Raw genomic sequence first — 19,160 nt, 5'->3', positions numbered from 1 at the left:
TGATATAATGTAGAGTTTAAAAAACATGTATAACCAGTGGGATTTCAATTATATAAAGAAACAATTCACTCAAGAAAAGCTAGCACTTTGGGTACTGCTGGCAGCCCTGTGAATAGCACAACCTGTATGGAAGACAATTTGACAGGTTGGAGTAAAATTACATGTGTTTTGACCCAGCATTTCCGCTTCTACTTATTTACACAATAGATTTACTCCACGGGCCCAAAGAGGTATGTAAAGGGTCAACACTGACCAGCCTGGGCAACATATCAAGACCCCATCTTTACAAAAGTTAAAAAATTTCTAAAAAATTAGCTGGGTGTGGTGGGCACACCCTATATAGGCATAGTCCCAGCTACTCGGGGGGTAGAGGCCGGAGGATCACTTGAGCCAAGAAGTTTGACCTTGCAGTGAGCTAGGCTGACGCCACTGCCCTCCAGCATGGACAACAGAGTGACACACTGTCTCCAAAAAAGAAAAGGGTAGACATCGAAACACTGTTTATAATACAATAGCAAAATACTGAACCAGTCCAAATGTCCATCAATTAAGGATTGGTTAAATAAATTGTGAGTACATCAGTAAAATACCATAAAACTATTTTTAAAAAATAACACAATACACTGATATGGAAAGATCTCCAGGGCATATTGCTAAGTGAAAAAAGCAAGATGTAGGGCAGTGTTAGAGAATACAACAGTTTGTGAGAAAAGCTGTATGTCTGCACAGACATGTGTAGACGTGTGTGTAGACATGCAGGATATCTCTGCAAACAGAGCTTGCCTCTGAAGAAGACAATTGGGCGAGAGGAAGGGGATGGGTACCTTTTTGTCCTTTTGAATTTTTGTAACCATGTCCATGCATTACCTATTCAAAACTTTTTAAATCTTTGATGTTAGAAAGATGTATATAGAATTATCAATAGTTGCTTCTGGGTGGTGAGATTTGAGACTGACTTTCTGCCTCTTTACTTTTGTTTTATTGTACATTCCAACTTCTTAAAAAGACAAATTAATTAAAAGATTAATTAAGTAATAAGTTACTTAATTAAAAATAAACCAGTGTTTGTACTTACTGAATGCCTGGGGGATGTGCTTGAGGGCAAGATCCCACTGCCCCTCTCTCCATCGTAGTAGCTCCTGGGTGTCACACAGCAGCCAGGTGAGCACGCTCAGAGGGTGGGTGCATCTGAGGCTTCACGTCTACTCGGGGTCTGGAACAGAGCTTGGCTCTCCTTGGTGCCAGGAGAGAGCCAAGGGACAGCACAGCACAGCAGGCAGGGAAGCCCCTGGAGGCCCGCAGGGCAGCCACTGGCAATGCCCGGCAGGAAAAGTACCCTCCAGGTGGAATATAGCCCTGGGGACACTTGTCTTAGCAAGAAAAAAGTGTCCCTGTGCAAATTATGAAAAAGCAGCCTTTCCTGCAGGCAGGCCCTCCCTCCTCAGCGCACAAGCAGCCTGGCAGAGGAGCACCGAATTAAGCACCCACTTAGCCAGATGCCCTGTGTGGTTAACAACCTGCAAGACGAGGCAGCAGCCTTGAAGCCTGGAGCAAAGATCAGAATGTTATGGTTCCTTGAAGGAACATGGGGAAAAAGAGAGAGAGGGAAACCCTCCCTTCTCCACCAAACGAAAAAAGGTCTTAATTCAGAATCCCCTGGGAGGGGCTGTATCCACTTGCTCAGAGTCCTAGGAGGGCCACCTGGCTGGGGTGAGGGTGCTGAAGGTGGTAGAGTCCCCCACACCCACCCCATCCTCAGCACAGGACTCATGGCTTGCCAGCTCCCCCCACTTGGCCACTACTCAGGAATCCTGACCCATTAAGGAAACACAAAAACCAAGAGGGGAACCTTCACCTGAGGGGGCTCAGAGCAGGGGGAGGGGTTCCATTCCCTGGAGTGGACAGATCTCACTCAAGTAGCACTTAACAGAAGAAACTTTATCAAAAACAATAATGAAAGCTCAGCCACACAAAAAAGGATGCATCTCGGTAGTGGCCAAATTAGTAATGTGGAATATCAAGTAGAAGATATATCTCTACTTGGGGAAGAAGTTAAGAAATGGGAATCATGGTGGAAAAGAATGAAAAATACATCCAGGAGAACTAATATGAATAATGGAAGTTCCAGAAGGAGAAAAAGCTACAAACGGGGCAGGGAGAACTTCATAATCTGAAAGAGACTTGAGCCAGCACGTTGCAAGAGTCTACCAAATCCTAAGCAGCTTTGATGTTTAGAAAAGATACACAGATATGCTATGAAATTCCTCAGTTCCAAGTGAGAGGAAGGAAATGAAAGAATTCTAAAGGTCTCCTCTGGGGCCAAGTGGAGGCTATGGGAGGTAAAGCCTTATAGTGCAGGGTGACAAATAGTAGACAAGTATACTTGTTTAGGGTTTTCAACAGAGAAGCACCCAAACTCTGTAACATAATTTAGAGAGTTTTATTCTGAGCCAAGTATGAGTCATCATGGCCCAGAGCCATGCCCAGGAATCCTTGAGCAAGGGGACTTACCAAGGTTGGGTTACAATTTGGTTTCCTCTTTCACAAATAGGAAGAAAAGCCAATTGAGATTAATTTTGGGAGGAAGAGGCAATGGAGAAGACCCTTTAAAATGCACCTCCAAATGAAAATTAGGATCCCAAACAAATTCATAGGAAAAGAACCAACAGCTCAGAATAAACCAGGACCATCAACCAAGAATGTGAGGTCCAGAGCTCAGGAGGACTTATTGGTTCCGCCCAAGGAGACGCTCAAAGGGGGCCATGCCAGTGCTTGTTGCTCAGTTTGGGCTACTCCTTTGGGAGGCCCTGGGCCCCACACTGGGTGCCATCTTGTCAACAGAAAGGAACCCAAACTCTGTAAAATAATTTAAAGACGTTTATTCTGAGCCAAGTATGAGTGACCACGGCCTGGAGCCACACCCAAGAAGCTTTAAGCAAGTGGTCTTGCCACGGTTGGGTTACAGTTTGGTTTAATGTATTTTAGGGAGACAGGAATTACATGTCAAGTCATAAATCAATACATGGAAGGTGTACATTGGTTTGGCCCCAAAAGGTGGGACATCTTGAAGTGGGGGGAGGGATTACAGGTTATAGGTGGGTTTAAAGAGTCTTTGATTTGTAATTAGTTTAAGAAATGAAGCTTTGTCTAAAGGCTTGGAATGTTTTAAATTAAGACAAGGAAGTCTGCTACTCTGAGACAAGTCACCAGACATAGACTCATGAGATCTATTGACTGAACTGAGGCCTGGTTTAAGCTTTGTCTTGCATGGCCTCTGGCCTGTTAATGAGTTACAGAGATCTCCAAGAAGGGAGGGAGCATGGCAAGGTGAGTCTGATCTCCCTTCTCATGGCCAGCAACTCAGCTTTAGGGTATTTCTGGGGTCCCCTTGGCCCAGAGGGAGTCAGTTCAGTTGGCTGGGGGGGCTCAAGCTTTTAGTTCACAGGGTTTAGTCTGGATCGTGAGGAACTGCAAGGTAACTACCTACAGAACTGAAGAGCCTATAGTTTCCAAATTAACAGAGGAGAAAGCAGAAAATGAAAAATTTAAAAGTTGGCAAAAGAAAGAATAAAAAGAAAAGAGGAAGCAAAGTATAAAGCGTAATAAATATAATGGGATCAATACAAAAAGAATAAAAATCAGATAGTTACTTTAAAAATATATGAATGGGTTAAATTTCCCCACCAAAACAGACCATCAAGTTGACTTAGAAAACAAAATTTAGCTACATCTAAAAGTGACAAAGACTAAAAATAAAGGATGAGCCATATACCATACAGGAGGCAAACAAAAAGGAAGAGCAACACTATAAATCCAGATCAAGCCAAATATGACATCAAAAAGCATGAAACTAAACAAAAATGGGCATTTCATAAAGAAACAGTTTCACTCCATGAGGACGATATGCACCAAACATCACAGTGGCCAGATACATGAAACAAAACCTCCCAGAAAAACAAGGTCTTTATAAAAAACACAGTAATAGTAGGAGGCTTTAATATCTTCCAGAATTTTGGCAAATCAAGTTGGCAAAAAGTAAAAACATAGAGCATTTGAATGAAGTAAATATTCACATCTTATGTGACAGAACATTTGCAAAAGTCATTTGTTTACTGGCGACTGAGAAATCCTTAATAAATTCCCCCCAACATAGAGATTTTGCAGGCCACGTTTTTTATCATAATCAAATAACATGCAAATAAGTAATAAAATTACTAAAAGGGGAGGAGAACAACCCTACTTGGAAATCAAGAAGCCCCTTCCTGGGCTGGGTACAGTGGCTCCCGCCTGTAACCCCAGTGCTTTGGAAGCCCGAGGTGGGAGGATTGCTTGAGGCCAGGAGACCAGCTTGGGGAACACAGCAAGACCCAATCTCTGAAAGAAAAAATAAGTTAAAAACTTAGCTAGGCATGGTGGCATGCACCTGTGGTCCTAGCTGCTCTGGAGGCTGAGGTGGGAGGATCCCTTGAGACCAGGAGTTAAAAGTTACAGTGATCTATGATGGTGCCACTACACTCCAGCCTGTCAACAAAGTGAGATCCTGTCTCTAAAAAACCTCCAAAACCCCCAAGAAACCCTTCCTAAATAACCCATAGATCAAAGAGAAAATCAAAATTGATATTACAAATTTCTACAAAGTAATAAAAATTACTTATTTTACGTGGAATCTGTATTTAGGTAATTTATAGTCTTAAATGCTTTAATTTTCAAAAAGATTGAAAATAAGTGATCTACATGATTCAATTTAAGAAAATAAAAAATATAAACCAATAGGAAGGATTTAATGCGGATGAAAAAATAGTGTAAAGGATAATAAATCTTTGAAAAATGAAATAAGCAGACACATGGTAAGTCTAATTAAGAAAAAGATAACAAGCGTGAGGATTACAAGCATGAGCCATCATGCCCAGGCCTACTTCTACATTCTTAAATAACATACGCTATGTATAAAGTGGTACGGAGCCAGGCAGGGTGGCACACCTGTAATGCCAGGTACTTGGGAGGCTGAGGCAGGAGGACCTCTTTTTTTTTTTTTTTTTGTTGAGACAGAGTCTCACTTTGTTGCCCAGGCTAGAGTGAGTGCCGTGGCGTCAGCTTAGCTCACAGCAACCTCAAACTCCTGGGCTTAAGCGATCCTACTGCCTCAGCCTCCCGAGTAGCTGGGACTACAGGCATGCGCCACTATGCCCGGCTAATTTTTTCTATATAGATTTTTAGGTGTCCATATAATGTCTTTCTATTTTTAGTAGAGACGGGGTCTCGCTCAGGCTGGTCTCGAACTCCTGACCTTGAGCAATCCACCCGCCTCGGCCTCCCAGAGTGCTAGGATTACAGGCGTGAGCCACCGCGCCCGGCCAAGGACCTCTTGAGCTTAGGAGTTCGAGACTAGCCTGGGCAACAGCAAGACCCCATTTCAAAAAAATAAATAAAAGAAATGTTTAAAAGGATGTTCATTATAATAGCAAAAAAACTGGAAAGAACCATAATTTCCATGAAAAAAATAGTGGTTAAAAAAACTATACCCATGCTATGCAATTCTATGCAACAGTTAATAATGAGAACATACATATTGATATGAAAAGATCAAGACGTTATTAAATAAAAAATGGAAATTGCAGAACAAAGGTACAATATGATGCTTTGTTTTTAAGATACACAAAACTATGTATTTTTATATAATATTACAATAGAAATGGCAGAGGGGACATTCACCTTATGAGGATCTACTCATGTTACCTGTATAATTTTAAAATAAAATAAAAAATTTAAGGGCTGGGTGCGGTGGCTCTCGCCTTAATCCTAGCACTCTGGGAGGCCAAAGCGGGAGGATCGCTTGAGGTCAGCAGTTCGAGACCAGCCTGAGCAAGAGCAAGACCCTGTCTCTACTAAAAAAAAAAAAAAACAAGCAAATTAGCTGGACAACCAAAAAATATATATACATAAAAATTAGCCGGGCATGGTGGCGCATGCCTGTAGTCCCAGCTACTTGGAAGGCTGAGGCAGTAGGATTGCTTGAGCCCAGGAGTTTGAGGTTGCTGTGAGCTAGGCTGATGCCACGGCGCTCTAGCCCGGGCAACAGAGCAAGACTCTGTCTCAAAAAAAAAAATTTAAGAATAACTAGAGGCCGGGCGTGGTGGCTCACGCCTGTAATCCTAGCACTCTGGGAGGCCGAGGCGGGTGGATCGCTCAAGGTCAGGAGTTCGAGACCAGCCTGAGCAGGAGCGAGACCCCGTCTCTACTAAAAATGGAAAGAAACTATATGGACAGCTAAAATATATATATACACAAAAAATTGGCCGGGCATGGTGGCGCATGTCTGTGGTCCCAGCTACTCGGGAGGTTGAGGCAGTAGGATCGCTTGAGCCCAGGAGTTTGGGGTTGCTGTGAGCTGGGCTGACGCCACGGCACTCACTCTAGCCCGGGCAACAGAGTGAGACTCTGTCTCAAAAAAAAAAAAAAAAAAAAAAGAATAACTAGAGTTCTGGCCCTGAAAATCCAGGTCCTGTGGGTGGCCCAGCTTCTCCCAACTTTATAGTGTGAACATGGCTGCTGGCGACCCAGAAGAGACAGTGACCGCGCAGAACCAGTAAACCAAGGAACTGGCCATCTTTATTTCCTCTCTGCTCCTTTTCCTTGTCTAATCTACCTTTCAAATCATTTCATGATTAATTTTCCTAAAGCAAAGAGCAAATACTTACTAAGTATTGACCATCATGTGTGACAAATACTCAGTATTTGGTAATGAGAGGAATGTTTTAGGAAAGTTAATCTGATAGTAATATGCAGCAAGGTGAAGAAAGTAGAGAGGGAGACAGGGGAACCCATCAAAAGACTAACAGGCCAGACTTCATGCATCCTGTCCAAGGCTTCCCAATGCCTGTAAAATAAAGGCCAACGTCCTAAGACTACTATCCATGACCAGTCCAGCCTCAACATACCTTTCACATCTCTTCATTACTTCTTCAAATCCAAACCTTCTAATTCAGCCTGGTTTTGCATGTACCTGTACCTCTGTTCACACAGTTACTCCTCCCCTCTATCTTCTTAAATCTTGCTTCTTTTAAAAATAGGCCCAACGTTGTTGTTTCAGTTTTGCAAGGTGTACAGAGTTTCAGTTTTCCAAGATGAATTCTGGAGACAGCGATGATGGTTACACAACAGTGTGAATGTACTTAACATTACTGAAGAGTACACTTAAAAATGGTTAAAACGGCAAATTTTGTGTTGTATCTATCTTACCACAATTAAAAAAGGAATTAGAAGCCGTTTCCCCTTTAAAAAAAAAAAAAAGTGGATTCAAATCAAATCATACCCTCCCCAAGTCTCCCTTGACCAGCCCTCGCTCTCTCCCCTCTGAACTAGAGCTCGTATCATCTTCACAGCTCACATGGATTGTAATAATTCACAATCTTCTTTTTAATCACTGTTCTTCATCTGTCTTATCTCTTCTTCGCAATTTGGTTGTAAACATCTTGATAGCGCTCAATAAATTTCTGCTATTAACTGACTAGCCTCAGAAGCAAAACCAAAGTGCAAAAGAAATGATAAACCATAGTAACTGCTTTAATGTTAAAAATATTTATTTTTTTTCCCTATAAGATCACACAAAAGTTGAGAAGAGAAGGAAGAATGTCAACTAGCCTACATCAAAATCTGGACTAAGGAAAGACAAAGAGCTGCCTAAAGAAACTGGTAGCTGGAGCGAACTGCACAGATCCAGGTGGCCGCTGGCCAGTGGAGCCAGTAGCCTGGGGTGGGCATATCCAGGTGCAACACCCAGGTATGGCAGGGACAGCACGGCTGCTGGCCCCAATCATTCCTCCTTTTCAGGAAGGGACAGGGAGAAGCTCACTCTTTAGACATGTTCTTGATGGTCTTGTGCTCCTTCATGGCCTTCTCCCAATCGTTGCCATTGAACTCCTCAGTGACAACACTCCGCACGGTGCCCTCATCCAGGCAGTGGGGGGCAATTCCTAGGGGGAAGCAGCACAGAGAAAGGGGGGCCCAAGTATGGGTGAGAACAGATGCTATACTGGCTCTTGGACAAACCCCCACCTGTAAGCACCACTGCACCACACATAAGGCTTTCCGAGTGATATGCTACAGCTTATGACTTAAGCAGCGAGACTGGCACGCTGCCCGATGCCCAGGAAGGCTCCGGCTCACTTTCCTCATCTGCCAGTGGGGATCAGACTCCTTGAACCAGAGACAGCCAAAGCTGGACACCATTCAACACGAAATCAAGAGTACAAAATAGCAGAGAGGCTCAGCCTGGTGTGATTTCTGACTGGTAGCCTGAGAAATTCACAGGCCTTTTCTGTGTTTAGATAGATAACTTCCTAGGAATTAAATGCCTCCCATTTGTACAGGATTTTATACTTTTCAAAACCCTGCAGGAAGGGGTCTCCATGGGACCGATGAGGAACGAACGGGAGCTGCTGAAGAAAAGGTGGGGGGTGGGCTGCGAGGACAACATCATGCCTTCCCATACCATGAGGCAAAAGACAGTCACAGTCACAGCCGCCCCTGCAGCTCAATTTTTTTTAACAGCATTATAAATGTTCCTCATTCTTGCCTCCTTCATTCCCTTAACCCCTGTCATTATTAAAGTTGCCTCCTCTGGCCCCACAAGCCCAGCTCCCCACCTGTCTTCTCTGTCCTTCAATGTCATCAACACACAATGCCAGCAGCACCAGTAAGAATCACCATCTGGACAGACTCTACATCAGATTTTGCCATATTCAGATAGGTTTGGCCAGAGCCAGTCTTATGTTCCACCACTTGGAGAGAGCTCTGCGGAAGAACCCTGTTCTCCTAAGACATGCATGGGACAGGGCCTAGCCAGGCAGGAGGCACCAGAACTTTACTCCAGACCACCACGGGCCTCTGTGTCCCCCAGAGCTCACAGTCCATCCCTTTTACTCACCAAAGCCTCCAGGGTTTGAGCGGGGAGTATAGAAGCTCTGAACACCACATCTCTTGCAGAAGGTGTGCTGGGCTTTGTGTGTATTGAACGTGTAAGTGGTTATATTCTCGGCTCCCTAGGTGAAAAGAGACAGGTGTTCTCTTTTTACAAAGGGATTATTTTTATGTCATTTAAAAAATAAATCTTAACTTTATGGGGGGAGTTCTTTAGTAGGGCTCTCAGGATTATGAGGATATGTCCTATGTCCCACAAAAGACTGGAAGCTTCTTGAGGACAGACACCCATCTACACTGTTCCACATGTTAGTGTGGAACGTGACAGTCCATGGCTTCCCTCAGATCAACTGCACACAGAACAACTGAGCCTTGAGCCTTCTCTGACCCACGGCAAGATCATGATCCTGTCCACGTCAGGGAGTGAAATGTCTGCTTCCGAAGGAGAGCTCACCCGAAGGACTGGCTCTCCATGTCCCCAAAACAGTACTGCTCAAGACCTTTAAGAAAATTGTTGACTGTACTTGAATTAATCTACAAAGGACAAACCATGAAAAAAATATTTGCCAGACATCATAGACAGGCTCATTTCCTTAATGCATAAATCAAATGGGAAACTGTACAAAGAACATGAAGAAACAGTACAGAGAAAAGGAAAAACAATAGTTCTTTAACCTAGGAAGTGATGCTCACAATGACAGACTGTAATGAGATATTATTTCACTGTCAGGTGGGGAAAAATCAAAAGTTGGTTAACATTGTATTGATAAGCATATAAAGAAATATGTACTCTCATGTATCAGGCATGGGAATATGAACTGGTAAAAATTTAGCAATATCTACCGAAATTTTAAAGTGTATATATCCTTTAATACTGTGGTCCCCAACCCCCGGGCCATGGACGGGTACCAGTTCCTGGCCTGTTAGGAACCAGGCTGCACAGCAGGAGGTGAGTGGCAGGCGAGCAAGTAAAGCTTCATCTCTTCATCTGTACTTACAGCCGCTCCCCATCACTTGCATCACCGCCTGAGCTCCACCCCACAACGCCCAGTTCGTGTAAAAATTGTCTTCCATGAAACCGGTCCCTGGTTGGTGTTGGGGACCACTGCTTTAGTAAACTATTCCACTTCTAGAAATTTATCCTACAGACATATTCCAGGTGTCTCAAGTGACACAAGTATATAGATATTATAGCACTGTTTCTAAAAGGCTAAAGATTGAGAAAATGTCCATCAATAGAGGACAGGTTAAAGCATTATGGACACTCATAAAATGGAATATTCTGTAACTTTTGAAAAAAATGAGGCAGCTCTACAAATACTAATATGGAACAACCTCCAAGGTTACAAAAGGAATAAAGCAAGGTGTAAAACAATGTGTGTAATACAGTACCATTTTAATTTTTAAAAAAGGCGATATCCTTGTATGTGCCTTTGAAGAGGTATCCAAGGAACAGTGGTTTACTTCTAGGGAGGGAAACTCAGTGGCTGGAGGGGGTTGTGGGGAGTGGAGGTTCCTCATCACCGTTAAATCTCTCAATACTTCCCCAGCACCAGACCACCACCCACTGCGGCAGGAAAGAGAGACCCTCACGGAGCTTTGTGCTTCATATAAAAACAGTTCCCTGAGAGGCCTTTTTCACTCCACAGCCACCACACCACATAGACACAGCACAGAACTGCCAAGTAGTCCCAAACCATCCAGAGCTGCCCGAAATTCCCTTCCCTCAAGGGATTACCAGGAGACACCTCACATCCTAGTCTACCCCATTCATTACCAGAAGTTACCCAGCGGCACCGAGGGCCTCGTGCTTGTGTTATTCCAACATCCACCAACCTGACCCCATGCCTGCTCCTCCCCACTAGAACTCGTAGCCTATCATCAAACTCTGCTACACTCAATGTCTTTGGTCATTTCTTCTGTCTTCTTGCCCAGTCAGAAATCACTGAGGACCACCATGTTGACAAATCCAATGGTCACTTCTCTGAACCACTGGGTTCTTCTTAACCTGACCTCTCAGTAGCACTCCTGTTTTGGAACACTGGCCTCTGACTGTCCCGTCCTTCCTCCTTCCACTGGACATGCCTCCCAGGCCCTCTGCTTGCTCTTCTTCCTCTTCTGTTCATTCTCTATGAAGCTCTGCGAGTCCCAGGGCTGGCCTCAGCCTGATCCCTTCTCTGGCTACACCGTCTCCCCAGCTGACCTCATCAGTCCCACAGCTCTAAGCAACTTCAGCACACAAACAACTCCCAAGGTGGTAGCGCCAGCTCTGATCTCGCTCCAGAACTCCATTCTCGTATATCCTGCTGCCCACTTCCCACCTCTACAGGAATGTTCAAAAGATCCCTTGGACTGAACTTTTGGGGACAGAACTCTTGATTCCAGCACCCGCCAGCCCCAACCAACACATACTCCTGCTTCTCCCCTAGGATCGACCATCTCCATACAACTAGTTGCTCAGGCCCAACATTCGTAACTTCAGCTTCTCTTTCTTCTCCTCATTTCTACTCCAATGCTTTCTATAGTTGTTTATGCTTGCTCTAAAACAGTGCATCCCAAAGTGTGGGCCTCAGACCAACAGCATCAGCACCACGTGAGAACTTGTAGACCTACAGAATCAGGGGTTGGGCCAGATAATGTTTTACCATGCCCTCCAGGTGATTGTACACACACTAAAGTTTGAGAACCACTGCTTTAAACATGTCCAGTTATCTATTTTCTTTCCATTTCCCTGACTACCATCCCAATCCAAGCTCCCACTGCCTCTCCTGGCCTACCATAACAACTCCCTGCCTGCTTCCCTGTCTCCATTCCTACCTCCTTCCAATCCACTCTCCACACAGCGGCCCAAATGAGCTTTTAAAACATCAAATCAGATCTTGTCGCTGCCCTGCTTAACACCCTCCATGGGCCTCACTAAATGAAGCGTCAGACCTGTCTCCTTCCCTGGTGCTGCCATCTCTCCAACCTCATCTCAGTCCACTTTCCCCCACCCCTCTGACGACCCCCGGCCACAATGGCCATCATGTGGCTCCTCAGACATGCCGAGCGTTAAGTCCCAGAAGCCCTCTGCACTATCCGTTCCCTTTGCCTACGACACCCTTCCTGCCCAAGCCCCCTTCATCATTCAGCTCTAACCACCACAGAGGGATCCTCCCTAACCAATCTACAGTAGCTACTGGCTATTTTCTTGCATATCGCTCTACTCTCTCTCTCTATAGCACCTACACTATCAGACTTTTTTCTTATTTATTTATCTGTCTCCCCACCTACGGAATGTAAACTCAGTGTCTGTCACGTTAACTGCTGTGTTTGAGTAGAACAGAGCCTGGCTCAAGCAGTTGCCTCATAGACACTTGAATGAATGAATATGTTTTGTACTTACTTTAAAATAAACAAGCAGGTAGCAGAGTAGCACCGTGGAAGGGTGCTGGGCCCATAAAATAAACAAGCAGAAAACTCTCTTTAGTGGGCTAGGGCTGAAGACGACAATGGTGCCGTAGAGTACCAGGAAGACGTGTGGGTCAACATGTTCAAGGAGGATCAGAAAACTGTATGAGCATCAACTCCGAGACCCAAGAGCCCAGGGTTAGACCTGGTGGTGTTTCCAGAAACCATCTGTCACAGGTGATTAAGGGCAAAGCCGACTGAGTGGGGCCCATAGCCTGCACAAGGTATTGGAGGACACACATGGGCACATTGCTTACAGGAAACATAAGGGACAGGTGGGCTGCCTACCTGGCCTACCTCTTCTACCACACACCCACACCAAGCAATGTGCTGTTCAAGAACCAAGGGGCAGGCAAAGAAGAGACAGGTTGGCTCAGAGCATTTGGGATTAAATCTTACTACCTTGCCTTGGGGACACTCAAAGTCTAGTAAAGGAGACAGATAATTATACCAAAACTACTGGTATAGGCACAGAGAGCTCTGTCAGACCTAGACAGGCAAAGCAGGAACAAAGGATAGAAGTAAAGCCCCATCCTACTTCACATTTGCCATACTGTGCTAAAAGTCTTTTAACTTTTTTAAAAACTATATTTATTTATTTAATTTTTTTTTAGAGACAGGGTCTCGCTCTATCATCTGGGCTGGAGTGCAGTGGCATGATCATAGCTCACTGTAACCTCGAACTCCTGGCTTCAAGCAATTTGTAAATTGTCAAAGATTTATACACAGGGAAGTTTATCACATTGTTGTTTATAATCAGAAACAAACTGGACTCACCTAGAAATCCAATGATACAGATAAAGAGATGACAGGATAAGTAAACTAGGAAGCTGGCTGTGGGGTAGGGGGTGACTAGCGGCTTGGAGACAGTGGAGGGAAGACTCTTCATTGTGTACATACTTATTTTCTTCTACCTTTCAAATTTTGTACCAAGTATAAAAAATTCCCTAAAATAATAAAATTAAAGTTAAAAATAAGAAAATTATGTAAGCTTTTCATTGGGAAATGATGAAAGTAGGTTATCAACAGAAAGAATGATAAAATCCTACTTTGATAAAAATATACAACAATAAGTATAGATGTATTTGTGTAGAAAATAACACACAAGGACACACACCAAATATTAATAGCAGCTACCTTTGGTTGATAGGATTTGGGTGATTTTATTAATTTGCTTTTTGATTCTCTGAATTTGAAAATGTTTCCACAATAATATCAAATAGGCCTCCAAAAAATAAAGGGAAAAAATAACATTACCCTTTAAAAGTAAACATAAAACCTGGAAAAACAGGGAAACTAAATCCTGTGAGAGGCCCTGCCATGTTCCGGACCCCTCACACACTACAGAGGGCACGCTGTGTGCGTGCGTGTGCGTGTGTGTGTGTGTGTGGTGTGGTGTGTGTGTGTGTGTGTGTGCATGCGCAGTGGGGGGGGGAGGTGTCGTAAATCCTCACCAATGGGCTCTGCACTCGTTGACTCTGCTCTTAAGCACTAACCTTCAGGAGCTTGAAGCGAGAAGCTGGAACAATGAAGTGTCTATTCTGCTTCTTCTTGCAAATGCTGCAGCTATAGAAAGAACGAATTCTAGATTGTGAGCAGTCCCTCTGCAACCTCTGTGTGTCCAAGGGGCCTGGCCCAGTATGATCCAAGAGCCAGCTGACCCCAGAGATTAAGCCCCTTTCAGCACCACCCAAAAAAGGGGAAGCTCAGACAGATGGCCTGGCTACCCAGGGCCTCTGCTCTGCACGTGTAGCAGAGCCCAGGGATTTCAAAGCCAGCAGGTAAGGCCATGCACCACTCAGAAAACCAGGACCCACAGAAGCACATTTCTGCTGCCCACCCCCAGTTCTTTACAGTGAAGAGAGGCAACGGACTTCAGAGACACATAGAAAACAAATTTTAGACACTGGTACAACGTTATGCCTCTCAGATATCCACATCAAAAGTGGACAAGGAAGCTTAGGTTTCCTTCTTTCTTCATCTTCACGTCATAGAAAGTCTATCTTCAAGTAAAACAGGTCCCCACAATTACCATGTCTGGAATTAAGTCAAAATCCCCTCTTTTCAGGCTACCTTTTAAAAAATTCTAATTTAGTATAGACTACTCTAGCAAGCTATCCCACAGTGCTTCTTTCCCAATCTGGACTCTGCTGTTAGCAGCCTGGTCAGCTCTCCATTTGAGTAACTCCACGGTATTCATTTATTTATTATTCATATATAATTCAGATACCTAGGGGCCAAAAGGACTGGATACTGTTGAATACTTAGCTACACACCAACTATTGGTCCGGAAGTCAGAGCCTGCTGTCCTTACTCTATCATAGTGCTGGGGACAGTGTTAAGAAGCAAGCTCTTCACAGAACCTGGCAGCACTATCTGCTTCATCCAAAGAACAGAGTGAGAGGGCAGAGCACGGGGAGCCTGCAGGTATACACACCCTGCACTCATGTATCTGCCACCTCTCCCCAACTCTGGAATCCTACGAAGATTCTGCCCAAGGGTTTTCACTCGGTGCCCTAACCACTCCCACCTCCACAGCAGTGTCAGTCTGAGGGGTGACTCTGCCAGTCGTGAGCCCCAAGGACCCTACTCTGTGTCACCTGGGCCTGTGCTGTAGGCGCTCTCTGGCAAGCCATACAAAAGGAAAAAAATAGAACAATGAACCTTTATGTACCCATCACCTGATTTCAACAATTATCAGCTCATAGCCAATGTTGTTTCATCTACACCCCGACTCCCCAGATTATTTTGAAGCACCGCATTTTAACTCTTAAATTCTTTTAAGCCAATGTAGGAAGAGAAAAATACTCACTTGCAGTCAAAGATGTGCAAGTCTGCTGGGGCCCAAACTTCAAAACGAACTGCTCCACAGTGGCAGCCTCCTGTGTGCTTCACCAGGCCCTGGTATTCACTAAATGAAACAAAAATCAGAAAGATAAGATTTCTGAATAGTTGGACTCCTGCTTTCTCTTTTGTTGTTGAAAGAAAGAAGATAAGACAAAAGTCTTTTCTACATGACAACCAAAAGCATTTCTGCTTTTAAGAAGGCACTGTCAACTGCATAAAAGAATGGATTCAGTGTTGTCTTTGTCCCTATTTCTTAAATTTTATTAAATTGCAAAATAGAACATTCAAAAATTTCAGAAAATGTCGGGGGAGACAAGGATCCTAATCCTGCCACCCAAACATTTTTATTTATATGTCAAATACCAAAAAATTTTTATGAGCTAGGCACCAAGGAAAGAGCAGTAAACAAAATACAGCAGACATGGTCGCTGCCCTTACCGATCTTAAGCAGCCATCAAATTACCCAAATAATCTTTAATTATGATTGTGATAAAGGTGGTACGGGCTGCTATGAAAAAGTAAAGTGGGGCACCGAATTGAGTCCCACAGTTCAGAAAAGCCTCCTGAGAAAGTAACAAAGATCTTACAATTTTGCTATATTCCCCTCCAGTATTTTTCATACACGTTTTATATAGCTGTAATATACACTGCATGCAATTTTAATCCTTTTAAAACTTATATATAAGCCAAGCCCATAACCAAACATTAAGATTTGACAGATATCATAAAATCACCTTCCAAAAGGACTAAACACACTTACTCAATTGTAAATGAGAAAACATTGCAGTATACATTTTCAAGCAATAATTACAGGAAAAACAGCTCACTGTGGTCTTAATTTGCACGTATTTGATTAAGAATGAATGTTTTTTTTCATGTTTCTGTGCAAGTTAATCTTTTTAAAAATTTTTTCTGGACACATAAATTATGTTTATTATAAAAAACACAAATATTACAATATTTGACAGTGTCAAAGTGAAAGTCTTCTGTCATCTTTACGCCCAGAGGGATCCACAGTTAACTATTTGCTATATATTCCATGTTCCTCCAAACTTTTTCTCTATACAATATTTTAACAAAAATGGTACAGTGTTATACACACTTTTTGCATATAATTTAGTAGACTTAAAAAAATAATTAATATACCTCTATAATTAATATACCATCTTTCACCCAAAAAGATGTTGGGTGAAAAACATCTTTTTACGTTAAGAAATTCTTCTTGACCATGTATCAGTTTGTTTTAAAGTAAAAATTTACCTCAAATTTGAGTTTTACATTCCTAAGGATCTTTACATCCTTTTTACCTAGCAGTAGCTGGCACACCATTGGTGCTCAAACAAATGTTTGATGGATGATTTTTTTAAATATTCAGTTTATAGTTTGAGGTGGTTAAAACAAAAAGTGAAGGACACAGAAAATCAAATACGTATTGCATTTCTAGGAAGATTCATCCTAAGAGAAATTTCTTCTGGAACAATGACAGGAACATTTTTTTCGTTCAAGAAAAGAAGTAATTCTCGGGTTGTTATGCAATTGTCAGGTTATTCTTGTCTTGGTTTTTTTCCTAGTGCTTTGACTGTTCTTTTTAATTCATAAAATAATTGACATTAAGATATATTAGTAGGGTGTTAAAATAATTCTCTGTTAGCACAATTGGTTCTCCGGGGCAGGAATCCAGATCACATTTGGAGAACACAAGGCAGCTCTTGCCAGAGTCATGGGTCTTTTCTAAATCCCGGACACCTGAAACGCTCCTGTGGCCATCTAGGAGGCCGGAGCGAGGTGACGGAGCCCCCCGGGAGACGAGCTGGCGGAGGACACAAACGCCTCCCCCCGGGTGGCCTGAGCGTGTCTCCGCGCGCGCTTCTCTCCGGAATCGGTAACGGCCCCCTCTCGGGCAGTGCCTGGAACAATAACGGGATCTGGCTTCCCGGTTGGTTCCAAACTGCTCACGCTTCTCTCAACCCCGCTACTTTCCCTGCCACCCGCCCCCCAAAACACGTGTGGAAACACAAAAAGAGATGCGGGTATAAGGAAGGCGGTGGGATTTCTCTCCCTCTCACTGGGAAGGGCCCCCGCACTCTTCGGGCGACAGGACAACGTCCCCGAGCACGACGCTTGCGGCCGGGAAAGACGCTTTGTTCAGGACGGCCGCGCGCGCCCTCAGACGCGCTCCGGACAAAGCCCCTACCAGTCGCGGGCCGCACTGCCCCACCGAGCCACGCGCCCTCGGAATTAGCGACCAACCCCGGGGCCCACACGGGGAAGCGTGTCAGCTACGTGACGCGGGAGACGCAGGGCTAACGGGTGGCCGAGGCCCGCACGCAGGCAGAGACGCGCGCGGGCGGCGAGCCCGACTCCGCGCCGAGGGGCGTCGTGTGGCGCCCGGCCCGGCCGCACTCACAAGGTGTCCAGCAGGAGCTTGGCAGCGCCCTCGGAGGTGAGCCGCTGCCGTTTCTGGAACAGCTCCCAGCGCTCCCGCTGCTCGCCCAGGTCCAGCGTGGGCACCGAGGACGTCGGGGTCGCCGGAGTCGGCGGCGGAGGCGGCGGCGGCGGGAGCAGCGCTAGCTCTGGCGGCGGCTTCCCGGGGCCCGCCTCCTGGGCCCGCGGCGACGAGTTCCTCAACCGCCGCTTCGGCGACGGCTGCTTCGCCGCCGCCTCGTCCCCGCCCCCGGCCTGGCCCCCGCCCCCGGCCTGGCTCGCCGAGCGCCGTGCGCGGCTGGTGTTGGGGGCCCGGGCGGCGGCCACGGGGGCCTTGGACCGCTTCTGCTCGCGCGGCTTGGCGGCAGCTGCTGCGCTCTTTGTCCGCCGCATGGCTCCCGCGGCCCGGCGCGCAGGCCTCGCAGCGCCGCGCGCGCCCCCGCCGGCCCGCGCGCGCCCCCGCCGGCCCGCGCGCGCCCCCGCCGCCCGCCAACCCTCAGGCCCAGGGGGCGCTGCGCGGGGCTGCCCGGCTCGGCCGCCGCGCCCGGCTGCTCGCCGCCTGCCCGCAGGAGGGAGACCCAGCCCGCCCGGCCGCCCCGACACCTGCCGGCTCGGTCCTGCAGGCCTAACGGGACTGCGCCTCCGGCCTTCACTCCCGGACACCCCTAATCCACCTGCACCACCTGCACCTGCGAAGGCGCCTCTGCCCCTTCTGAATCCATAGGGCTTCTTCGGACCTTCCTGACCTGGAGGGGCATGGGTCAAGCCTGAATCAATGGGCACATCTGAGCGGGCAGCCTGGGGTAACTTCATCTCCAAAATGGGGAACAGTACCTACCTTGCCGGAGCCATTGTGCACCTAAAATGAGCTAATTTGTGTAAACGGCCCGGCACCTGCTACCTGCTGGATAAACAGCAGCCAAAATCATAATTCTTAAACTTTGTCTTTTCTGTCACGTTATAAAACAGTGTCTTGAGGATATCTATGGCCAACAGATTTTGTTTTTAATTTTAATTAAATGAATCAACCCTGCATCAAATTCCATTAGTATGGTTTTGCTGAACACAACACCAAAGTTTAAAGACAGAAAGTCACAAGAACCATTGCTGGAACCCAGATAATCCCTAAACTCATTAATTGCTCTGTTTTATTCGTATCTTCAAAGAAATGGCATTTCCTTTTACTCCTTTTTTTACTTGTTTTCTACTTTAATTTCAAAATTCTTCTTTATTAATTCTGTCTTTGTTCATCTTATCGTTAGTATATTGAATTAAATACAAAGTTTATTTTCAGTCATTCCTGTAATCAAAATACTAATGACTATAATTTTTTTTTTTCTCTGAGTACAGCTTTAGCTGTATCCATTAGGGTTTATATGAAGTGTTCTTTAAATTTTCTAGATAATCTGTGATTTCCATTTTTGCCATTTTCTTTATTGGAGTTATGGTTTACACACAGCAAAGTGTACATATCTTAAATGTACAACTCATGTAACCACCACCAATTCAGATTTAGAACA

General features: G+C 45.1%; 1 protein-coding gene across 1 annotated transcript; it reads right to left on the bottom strand.

The window, feature by feature from the left end:
• Nucleotides 1-7,562: 7,562 nt before the first annotated feature.
• On the bottom strand, nt 7,563-18,066 carry CENPV (centromere protein V). Its single transcript, XM_069483207.1, has 5 exons — nt 17,624-18,066; nt 15,182-15,280; nt 13,866-13,935; nt 8,927-9,041; nt 7,563-7,973 (listed from the first exon to the last, which is right to left on the bottom strand). Exons 1-5 carry the CDS (start codon nt 18,031-18,033, stop codon nt 7,849-7,851), a joined length of 819 nt encoding a protein of 272 aa, XP_069339308.1. The 5' UTR covers nt 18,034-18,066; the 3' UTR covers nt 7,563-7,848.
• Nucleotides 18,067-19,160: the final 1,094 nt, after the last annotated feature.

The sequence above is a fragment of the Eulemur rufifrons genome, chromosome 9, assembly GCF_041146395.1.
Source record: "Eulemur rufifrons isolate Redbay chromosome 9, OSU_ERuf_1, whole genome shotgun sequence".
NCBI lineage: Eukaryota > Metazoa > Chordata > Mammalia > Primates > Lemuridae > Eulemur > Eulemur rufifrons.
Note: the sequence above shows the minus strand (reverse complement) of the source record. Positions and strands in the feature narration are given on the sequence as shown.

Coding starts and splice junctions, on each gene's coding strand:
- CENPV (XM_069483207.1), bottom strand. CDS start 18,033: ATGCGGCGGACAAAGAGCGCAGCAGCTGCCGCCAAGCCGCGCGAGCAG. Junction 9,042..13,865: donor CTCGCTTCAAGCTCCTGAAG/GTTAGTGCTTAA, acceptor CTTTTCACCTAG/GGAGCCGAGAATATAACCAC. Junction 7,974..8,926: donor CTCAAACCCTGGAGGCTTTG/GTGAGTAAAAGG, acceptor GCTTCCCCCTAG/GAATTGCCCCCCACTGCCTG.